The sequence below is a fragment of the Triticum dicoccoides genome, chromosome 1A (assembly GCF_002162155.2).
Source record: "Triticum dicoccoides isolate Atlit2015 ecotype Zavitan chromosome 1A, WEW_v2.0, whole genome shotgun sequence".
NCBI classification, from domain to species: domain Eukaryota; kingdom Viridiplantae; phylum Streptophyta; class Magnoliopsida; order Poales; family Poaceae; genus Triticum; species Triticum dicoccoides.
Window position 1 is genome coordinate 75,055,222 of NC_041380.1, and position 11,312 is coordinate 75,066,533.

At 47.4% G+C, this 11,312-nt stretch overlaps 1 protein-coding gene across 3 annotated transcripts in view; it reads right to left on the reverse strand.

Moving 5' to 3' along the window:
- LOC119364071 (peptide chain release factor 1-like) overlaps positions 1-1,482 on the reverse strand; it is a 4,920-nt gene extending 3,438 nt beyond the window's left edge. For 2 of the 3 annotated variants that reach the window (XM_037629477.1, XM_037629485.1), the window contains exons 1-6: positions 1,297-1,482; positions 923-1,023; positions 670-768; positions 410-593; positions 250-298; positions 81-159 (exon numbers count right to left, since the gene is read on the reverse strand). In XM_037629477.1, coding sequence (XP_037485374.1) covers positions 81-159; positions 250-298; positions 410-593; positions 670-768; positions 923-1,023; positions 1,297-1,444 — 660 coding nt within the window. In that variant the 5' untranslated portion in view covers positions 1,445-1,482. Of the gene's footprint in view, positions 1-80; positions 160-249; positions 299-409; positions 594-669; positions 773-922; positions 1,024-1,296 lie in introns of those variants that run through there. The other variant, XM_037629493.1, reaches the window with a different exon arrangement.
- Between the last annotated feature and the right edge of the window lie 9,830 nt (positions 1,483-11,312).

Genomic DNA, 11,312 nt, shown 5'->3' on the forward strand with positions numbered 1-11,312 from the left:
AAGATCAAGGAGATATTTATGGTGTAGTGATAAACCATGTGCACATTCACAACAAGGAGTTACCCACAGAGTTGTAGTACCTTGTATCCTTTTACAGCAGACTCCATTATGTCAATAGTATCAAATTTCCACCCATTATTTTGGGAATACTTCTCATACCTATAACATAGAAGAATCAAGTTAGTTAATAAGACAGACCAAGGGTCACAACAGACATTTGATCCGGCGAAACATGAACATCCACCCGACATTTTGAATATATCCATAGCAAACAAAGAAGCTTCTTCTCCTCCAGTTCCTGCAACAGTATATCATCGTCAACCACTACTGGCCTGATGAAAATGAGCAAACACAAGCAGGCAACTAAAAGGACGGATTATATTGATGGAGAGGGCAGGGTCTGTCTTACCTGCTCGCACCTCCAATATACAGTCCCTCTCATCAGCTTCATCTTTCGGAAGCAAAGTTCTGAACAACTCATGCTGCAGTCGTTTCTCCTCCTCAACAGCCTCAAGGAGCTCCTCAGCTGCCATTTCACGCATGTCTTTCTCTTCAACGGAGTTTGTCACCAAGGATGTCAATCCCTCAATTTCCTACTAACAATGAACAGACTGTTCACAACCTTTCATACCGTAAGTCGGACAACATACAACGTGATGGGATCTTCACCTTCTGCTTTGATCGCAGCTCCTTGATCAATTCAATGGTGCTCTCCAGCTTGTGGAACTCCTTGTTAGCCCTCGAGTATTCCTCCGGTGAGGCAGCCGGCTGACTTCATTAACACCACACCCAAATCAAACCAAAGATAATCACAGTATGGCTGTGTTGGTTCTTACACTATTCTGTTTTGACACCTTACCGCCTTAGGAAGAAACAGAAGTGTACAAGAGGCATAAAGAGGAGGTCTTCCATCCGAAATTACCTGGTTGATTTGCTCCTGGAGGTATGCACTCTTCTGCTCTATCAATCTCATTCTCTGCTCCATGATCTGTACCAGGTTTGCAGGCAGCTGGTGGCTCATGTCTGGTGCAAAATTGGGGGAAAGCAAAATAGTGCCCGAATCAAATAAATGAGATCAAGTATTGGACTTCTTTCTCCCTCCTCGAGCCAGAAAGGTTTCTCCTCTTGGAGCGGCGGAAATGTCAAAAGAGAGGCCTAGACATAAAATACGCAAATCCGTAGCGGATACACGGCGCAGTTCTACTACCGCACACAAACCCCAAGCTAAAGGGGGTGGAGGAAGCGGAGATAGATCATACTGCAGATGGAGCAAGGAGAGACGCGGGAGGTGCTCACCGGCGGTGGAGTACAGGCGGGGAGTGCAAGGGCGTCTCCACGCCGCCGTAGGAGGTGCAGCGGCGGCGACGGTGGGGTGAGGGAAGTGGCGGACCCGCCGGAGCGCGGCGAAGGCGACGGCGCCGCATCGCCGTATTTGCTGCTGCATCGAGGTGGCTGGGAACCTAATGCTGCCTGCCTTTCTTTCTCGCCCTTCTCCGGGGGTTTAGACTCATAATTCCGTCTTCTACATGGCGTTTACGTAGTTTGTGCGATCTCTTTCGATGCCGCTTTCAAAACATTCTTCTCATTTCTTTCGGGGCTAATAGTTTGGGCCAAGTATCCCATGAAAATGGCTTTTCAGTGAAAATGTAAAAATTCCTATCCTACACTGTTGGATTGTTGACGGACGTCCTGGATTGAAGGTGGGACTGCTAACATCCACTTGAACAGAAATTAGCAGATAACCCCCTTTCTCTCTTCATCATCAGGTAATACGGCTTGATCCTTTGTTAATTCTTGAATCAGATCGTCTTCATCGTCTTGAGCGTCACCGCCATTTACACCTTCCACAGCCGCATGGCCCCTGCCCTCAGCCGGCCGCGACCGGCCCTCTGGCGGCGCGGCGTTATCCCCACGCGGCCTTGGCTCAGGCTCTTTCACCGCGCAGAGGCGATTCCGCGACCGCAGCTCACCCCACGCGACGGTGGCTCGACGGTTGGGTGGCTGCCCGTCACACATCGGCGACGGTGCCTCGATGCCTCGAGCGACGGCAACTGGCGTCTTGGACACTGCCCAACGAACTGGTGGCTCGACGGCCACAGCTCCGCTCACACAGGACGATGACTCAGCGACAACATCTCCGCCGACACACAACGGTGGTTCGGAAACCACGCAACTGCCGCCGACGATACGACTTCGTGGCCGCGAGACTTCCTTCCGCACGATGGCTTGACAGCCGTGGTTATACCTCAGGCGACGATGACTCAATGAATTTGGCAGCCAAAGCTCTATAGTCACATTCTGCAGCAGAATTCTTGCTTTGTACTATGAATTCAGAAATCGTATCCGAATGTTGCATTTGTCTATTGATGAAACGTGTAAGCTTGCTTATGCAGTCTGACTTCAGAAGTTGTATTCATTTAAAAACCACACCGTGAAAGACATCTAATCTTTAGATGTATGAAACTATGAATTCAGTTATCTATAAGAGAATTTATGGATAGAGACGCAGCGAGCAGAGGGAGAGTTTCCATCAGCAGACGGCCACTCCCTAACGATGGAAGGCTCATTCGGACAAGCGGAGGGCAGGTCGCGGCCAGCTGCGGGTAAGCGCCGACCGAAGGTGCATGGCGGCGGCGCTCATGACGATGAAGACGATCTGATCCAGAAATTAACAAAGGATCAAGCCCTATTGACATGATGATGAATAGAGAGAGGGGGTTATCCGCTAATTTTCATTTAAGTAGATGTTAGCAGTCCCACCTTTAATCTAGGACGTCCGCCATCGATCCAACAGTGTTGAATAGAAATTTCTAGATTTGCACTGAAAAGCCATTTTCACCCGATACTTCGCCAACAGTCTGATGACTTTATTTCTTTTGTGGCTAATGATTTGACCTTGTTAATAAAAAAGGGGATATTGCATCATATCGAATGAAACGAAACAAGACCATCCGAACTTTAAAATCATAGCAATGTATAATTCATCGTCTGTCAAATAAATCTCGATGTTCTTCAATTCCTCGATAAATAATTCGCATAAGACTGTGCATGCATAAAAAACAACTTTAGTTCGGTCATCATATCAGACCAATTGGCATAATAATCGTCGATATGATGATTTTGACCGAAAATGTCATTATTGTAGAGTCGTCATAGGCCCCTCTGCTTGCAAAATTTATGAAGCACACTTTAAATCGAGTCCACGAGCCTTCATATTTAGAGGCGGGGGCGTCAACATGGAGTGACCTTCATCTCGAACCACTCAGATGGGAGAGAAGTTTCAGCCTGACCTCTTCCTCTTGCGGGCAGCCCAGACAATGGTGCAACCGCTTTCACCCCTGCCAATGCCGCAACCACTTTTCTGTTGGAAGCCAATTAATGGTCACCGTCGCATTTCACATCCGTTTCCCCCACCAGCACATGGCAAATCCACCCCTGTTTCCCGCCGGAGCGCGTCCATTCGCGGGTATATAGATCCTCATCGCTCCCAACGTCGGCGCCACCACGCCCGCCCTATCTTCCCTCATCGTTGTAGCTGCTACACTCACCCTCATTGACCATTGAGGGAGTCCTGGATTAGGGGGTGTCCGGATAGCCGGACTATACCTTCGGCCGGACTCCTGGACTATGAAGATACAAGATTGAAGACTTCGTCCCGTGTCCGGAAGGAACTTTCCTTGGCGTGGAAGGCAAGCTTGGCGATACGGATATGTAGATCTCCTACCATTGTAACCGACTCTGTGTAACCCTAGCCCTCTCCGGTGTCTATATAAACCGGAGGGTTTTAGTCCGTAGGACGGACAACAATCATACCATAGGCTAGCTTCTAGGGTTTAGCCTCCTTGATCTAGTGGTAGATCTACTCTTGTACTACCCATATCATCAATATTAATCAAGCAGGAGTGGGGTTTTACCTCCATCGAGAGGGCCCGAACCTGGGTAAAAACATCGTGTCCCTTGTCTCTTGTTACCATCCGCCTAGACGCACAGTTCGGGACCCCCTACCCGAGATCCGCCGGTTTTGACACCGACATTGGTGCTTTCATTGAGAGTTCCTCTGTGTCGTCACTTTTAGGCCCGATGGCTCCTCCGATCATCAACGACGATGCGATCCAGGGTGAGACTTTTCTCCCCGGACAGATCTTCGTATTTGGCGGCTTTGCACTGCGGGCCAATTCGCTTGGCCATCTGGAGCAGATCGAAAGCTACGCCCCTGGCCATCAGGTCAGATTTGGAAGTTTGAGCTACACGGCCGACCTCCGCGGAGACTTGATCTTCGACGGATTCAAGCCGCAACCGAGCGTGCCGCACTATCACGATGGGCATGATCTAGCTCTGCCACCGAACAGTGCCCTGGAGGCCGCACCCGCATCAGCTCCGACCCTTAATTCGGAGCCAACTGCGCCAATCGAGGATGGGTGGTTGGACGCCGCCTCGGGGGCTGCAATCTCTACGGCGATCGAGCCGAACAGCAGCCCTATTCTCTGCGAAGCCCGTGACTCCAAGGAGCCGGACTCCTCTCCAGACTCCGAGCCCTCCGCGCCCCTACCGATCGAACTCGATTGGGCGCCGATCATGGAGTTCACCGCCGCGGACATCTTTCAGCACTCGCCCTTCAGCGATATTCTGAATTCACAAAAGTCTCTCTCTTTATCAGGAGAGCCCTGGTCGGACTATGGTCAGCAAGGTTGGGATGCGGATGATGAAGAAATTCAAAGCCCACCCACCACCCACTTCGTAGCCACTATCGATGATTTAACCGACATGCTTGACTTCGACTCCGAAGACATCGACGGTATGGACGCCGATGCAGGAGACGATCAAGAACCAGCGCCTATAGGGCACTGGAAAGCCACCTCGTTGTATGATATATACATGGTGGACACCCCAAAAGAAGGCAATGGCGATGGAACAACGGAGGATGACCCCTCCAAGAAGCAGCCTATGCGCCAGCGTCAGCGGCGCCGCTCTAAATCCCGCCAAAGCAAAAACGGTGATTCCGGCATGGGAGATAATAACACCGCGGACAGTGCCGAAGACAACCACCTCCAGCAAGATTCAGCACAGGAGGATGGAGAAGCCAGCCCTCATGAGAAAGCGGTAGACAGAGAGGTCGAGGCCGATAATTATATGCCTCCCTCCGAAGACGAGGCAAGCCTCGACGACGACGAATTTGTCATGCCGGAGGATCCCGTCGAACAAGAGCATTTCAAACGCAGGCTTATGGCCACGGCGAGCAGCCTCAAGAAAAAATAGCAACAGCTTAGAGCTGATCAAGATTTGCTAGCCGACAGATGGACTGAAGTCCTTGCGACTGAAGAGTATGAACTCGAACGCCCCTCCAAGAGCTACCCAAAGCGCAGGTTGCTACCCCGATTAGAGGAGGAAGCACCTAAACCTACATCACCAGCGCATGATGCGGCCAACCGGCCACCCCGTAGCCGCGACAGAGAGGCCTCTCGGCCCTCCACTCAAGCCGCACCCCGGCGCAGCTCAAAAAATACCAAGGCACGGGAAAATGTGCTAGACCTGCGAGATATATTGGAGGACAAGGCAAGGCAAACAAGATCGATCTACGGATCGCGTGGGCTCCCTACGGCACGAGACGGTAATCGTCACTCCAAATACAGTAAATCCGGCCGGGCCGAACACAGTAGACAAAGCTCGTTTGAGCTGCGTCGTGATATAGCCCAATACAGAGGCGCCGCACACCCACTATGCTTCACAGATGAAGTAATGTATCATCAAATCCCCGAGGGTTTCAAACCCGTGAACATTGAATCATACGATGACACAACAGATCCCGCGGTATGGATCGAGGACTATCTCCTTCATATCCACATGGCCCGCGGTGATGACCTACACGCCATCAAATACCTCCCACTCAAGCTTAAAGGACCAGCTCGGCATTGGCTTAACAGCTTGCCAGCAGAATCAATTGGTTGTTGAGAGGACCTGTGAAAGAACATGCGATGCCCCCATGTTTGGTTTTGGTAATTGATGATAATCTCTATGGACTAATGATTGCCTTGAGTTATATTTGAAGGTTTTGTCCATAGGCTTTTCTTGGAGTCCATGTGTTGGTTTCAAGGAGTTTATGGGTTGACCAAGGTGCTATTAAGGAATTATCCAAAGCTTGGTCATGTGAGGGTTGAGCTTATTGCAAGCATGTCTTGAAGAAGAAGATTGTGTGATCATTCATGTTTACCTTCAAGACATCATCCAAATGAAGAGAGTTGGAAAGATTCAAGGTTGATCAAGACCGAGTCAAGAGTGAATCAAGTTGATCAACTCACAAAGCATAGAAGATGTACCGAGAGGGATCAAGTGATCCCATGGTTTGGTAAGCATTGTCCATTGTGCTTTGTATACTAACCCATGGTCTATGTGAGAGTTCTACGTGGGGTTAGGTACGTGTTCATGGGCTTGTGTCAAGGGGAAGATATCACTCAACCCATGGAGAGGATGACATCAAGTGGTGATCGTCATCAAGATTGCCGTGTGCAAGTTCAAGTGGATCATCATGAAGAGATCAAGTGCTTTAAGCTTGCCATCCATTATGGTGACAATGGACTTGGGAAGATGTGCCGAAGAGTGGCTCACCCATAGTGGACTATGGGGGAGCAATCATCTAGTCTTCATCGAGCCAACGCAATCAAGAAAGGTGGTCCAACTTGAGGGAGTCAAAATCGTCATCATCTAGCTCAAGTGGACCATGTGCAAGGCAAAGGTTTCCCCTTGATAGGTTTTCTATTTTACCGGTCTCATGGTGGTAGTTTGGAGACCGGGTTATAGGATCGTTTGCCGTACTATCAAGGGGGGCTCTCAAGTTGGTAGCTTGATCGTATCATTAGTAGAGAGCTCAAACCATTGCATCCTTGCATCATCTTTCTTGGTTCTTGTTTGGTTCTCTTTGTGAGTCTTAGAGCTTATGGTCATCTTGATGACAAACTGGTTTCATCGAAAACGGAGTTCGCATCTGTCTTCTATGATGTTTTCGGTGTTGGAGGTTTTACCGGTCTTTTCCGAGGAAGGGTTCTCACCATTTTCTTATGGGCCTTTTCTCATTTGCCTCTTATTGATATTTCTTTGAAGATTGTGTTAGCCCTTGTCGCTAGCTTTCCAACAAACTTGGTTTCATCGAATTCGAAGTCTGTTTGCAAAAGTTGTGGCAGTTTTGGTGTTCTGAAAAGGCTGCAGCGGTACTACCGCGAATTGGAGCGGATGTAAGTTTTTACTACCGCTCCAGAGCAGTACTACCGCGGCTCCTATAGCGGTAGTACCGCTCCGGACCAAAAACTCGTCCCAAGTCTTGCGGTGGTAGGCCCGGATGTATTTCTTTTAGTACCGCTCGCAAGCAGTAGTACCGCTACCATTTGCGGTAGTACCATGAGGTCGAGCGGTAGTACCGTGAGGACGACCGGTAGTACCGCTCCGGCGGTTCTTCTGGCCTTTTGCCTCCTCGCTGTTGTTTTTCAAAGGGGTACTTCCGTCCTAGCGGTAGTACCGCTCCTTAGAGCGGTAGTACCGCCCTGTGCGGGCTGTGAGCATAACGGTTGGATTTTTCCCCACCTATAAAAGGGGGTCTTCTTCCCCAATGAACCTTATCTTTTAAGCTCGTGTTCTTCCCCCATTGTTGACCTTCTTTGAGCTTGCTAACTCTCAATCCCTCCATGGATTCTTGCTAGTTTTTGAGGGAAAAGAGAGAGGAGATCTAGATCCACATTTCCACCAATCACTTTCTCCTCTATGTGAGGGGAACCCCTTGGATCTAGATCTTGGAGTTCTTGGTGTTCTCCTTCTTGTTCTTCCTCTCATTTTCCTCCCTAGCATTAGTTGCTCCGGTGGGATTTGAGAGAGAAGGACTTGGGCACTCCGTGTGCCCTTGCCATTGCATTTGGTGCATCGGTTTGAGTTCTCCACAGTGATACGTGGAAGTGAAGTTTGAGAAGCTTATTACTCTTGGGTGTTTGGGCACCCTAGAGCTTGTTCCTCTTGGGTGCCTTGGCGCCCTAGACGGTTGGTGTTGTTCGGAGCTCAATCATTGTGGTGTAAAGCTCCGGGCAAGCGTCGGGGTCTCCAATTAGGTTGTGAAGATCGCCCCGAGCAATTTGACGGGTACGGGTGACCGCCCCCAAGGGTTTCCAAAGTGTACGGGTTTGGTGACCGCCCCCAAGGGTTGCCATTTGTACGGGTTCAATGACCGCCCTCAAGGGTCCGTTAGTGAAATCATGGCATCTTGCATTGTGCGAGGGCGTGAGGAGATTACGATGGCCCTAGTGGCTTCTTGGGGAGCATTGTGCCTCCACACCGCTCCAAACGGAGATTAGCATCCGCAAGGGTGAACTTCGGGATACATCGTCGTCTCCGCGTGCCTCGGTTATCTCTTACCCGAGCTCTTTACTTATGCACTTTACTTTGTGATAGCCATATTGTTTCTTATCATATATCTTGCTATCACCTAGTAGTCTATCTTGCTTAGCATAAGTTGTTGGTGCACATAGGTGAGCCTAGTTGTTGTAGGTTTTGTGCTTGACAAACTAACCGCTAGGTTTATTCCGCATTTGTTCAAGCCTAAACCGTAATTATTTTAAAACGCCTATTCACCCCCCTCTAGGCGACATCTACGATCTTTCAATTGGTATCAGAGCCTCATCTCTCTTTGTTAGGCTTAACCGCCTAGAGAGTAAAGATGTCGACTAGGGGATTAGGATTCTCTCACACTCTTAGTTTCGATGGCACAAATTTTGATGTTTGGGTAATTTGCATGCTTAATCTCTTTAGGGTCATGGACCCAAATTTAGAGCGAATTGTGGATATGGGTTTTTCTCCTCCAAAGGATCCTCAAAGATTATCTTTAGAGGATGAGAAAAACTCTTATCTCAATGCTCAAGCTTCTAATGTGCTTTTCAATGCTTTGAGTAATGTAGTTATATTTCAACTCATGCCGTTCCGGGATGCTCATGAGTTGTGGACAAAGCTTCAAGATAAATATGACGTGTCCATGTTTTGTGGGGATGATTGTTCTCCCTCCACATCCGGCCGTATAGTCTTCTCAACTTCTTCTACTTCACCTACATGTGGCTTGCCACAAGGTAATGGTATGGTGAGTAGTGTTGGTCATTGCAATGATGATAGTATGCTTATTATGGATGATCCTTCATCACTATCTTATTGCAATGCTCCTTCTTTGGGATTTAACACTTCGAGCACTCCAAATGTTTCACATGCTTGTGTTGATAGTCCTTGCATATCATGTAGAAATTGCTTGACTAAATCTCATGATGATATGTTTGCTATATCTTGTTGCCATGATAAAATGCTTGTATTTCCTCGAGTTGTGGTGCTAACAATGTAGAGGAAACCCAACACTCCATGGAACAAGATGTGGTCTTGAATGGTGCTTCAAGGGATCCTACATCATCATCGATTGCATTTTGCTTTATGGCTAAGGCTTCAAAGGTATCTCCCACTTTGAATCCCAATATATCTTGTGATGATATTGATGATGGCAAGAATGATGATGATGTTGATTATGATGAAGAGAATTATAATGTTGCCTCCTTAAAAACTAAGGGGGAAATGATTTTTAAAGCTCTTCACAAAAATAAACTTGCTCGTTCCAACTTCATGGAAATCATGTCTATTGCCATTGAAGGCAAGAAATACATTGAGGAGGTGGAATCTCATCTAGATGAGCATGAGGTCACCATTGAGAAAATGGAAGCTCATGAGCATGATTACGCAAATGAGATTGCGGAGCTATCTCAAGCTCTTGAACATGAACAAACCACATCCAAATCTCTTGAGGAGACCTTTGCTCTAGAATTATCTAGAATAAAGGAATCTTATGATAGAGCACTCGAGGTGGCCAATGATTTCAAAACTAAAAATGCTAAGCTTGAAGTTGCTCATGCTAGACTCCTTGAGGATTTTAAGCACCTCGAAAATGGCTCAAGGGTCATCAAGGGTGAGCTCATCAAACTCACCGAGTCTCATGCTCAACTTGAAGCTTCTTACTTAAAAGAGCTTGCCAAGTTGTCTTCTCCTCTTGTTGCTAATGATGATGCTTGTGCTACTAACTCTATCTCTTGTGAAGCATCCATATTGAAGGAGAATGTTGAGCTAAGGGCTCAACTTGAGTTGCTATCTAGCAATTATGGGATGTTGGAAGAAAATCATGTAAAGCTCACAAGCTCTCATGATGATCTTCTAGTATCCCATAATGTGATAAAGGTAGCTCATGAGGCCATGCTTGCTAAGGTAACATCTAGTGAGCCTCATGTGGATACTAGCACCACTTTTGGTCAAAATGCTATATTGCCATGTGCTAGTCCTTGTAATTCATCTACTCACAATGTTGGTACATCTTGTGATGAATTACTTGCCTTGCCTTGTTGCTCTAACGATGAAGCTTATACTTCCTCTAGTACTTGTGTTGAGACTAACCATGTAGAGGAAATCACAGAGCTCAAGGCCCAAGTCACTTCTTTGAAGAAAGACTTGGAAAAGAGTCATGAAGGGAAATCCACACTCAACAATATCTTGAGTGTGCAAAAATCCCCCAATGACAAAGGTGGACTTGGATTCAACTCCAATAAGAAGAAGACGTCCAAGATGATCAAGAAGAAGGGCCAAGAACAATTCAAGAATTCGGCCAAGATTATTTACTTCAAGTGCAAAGTAGAAGGGCATCATGTTAGATCTTGCCCATTGAAGAAGAAGCCCATTAGTGACAAGCAACAAGGGAAGCGGCCACAAGTTCATTCGCATGCTCAACCTCATGTTGAAGAAAAGCCTCTTCCCAAGAAGACTCAAGCTAATGCTTCTCAAGTTGAGAAATCAAGTGAGAAGAAAGTGAAGAGTAGACATTGCTACCTATGTCGCGAGAAAGATCACCTCGCTTCTTCATGCACTAGTGGTAACTTATCCAACCCAATTATTATTGATGATGTCTATTCTCTTGGGAAGGATAAGGTTGGCAATGTGGTTGCCAAGTTTGTTGGTACTCAAAGTGGTTTGAAGCAAAGAACCATTTGGGTAGCCAAGCCTATTGTGACTAACCTCTTAGAACCCAACTTGGTTGGGGACCAACAAGCTCAAACTTGATCAATAGGTGATGTTGGAGGTCATTGGAGACTTGGCTACATTATGAAGAATTAAGGGGACTTCATCATTCTTATTGTCTCAAGCCAAGTCATTCGGATTATCAAGTTCCTATCATATATCCAATGTTCCTCCTTGTGGTAACTCGTGCTTAAATTGTTTACATTGAAAGTTACTTGCCCCTTTGCATGTTTGGCTTTGTTCCT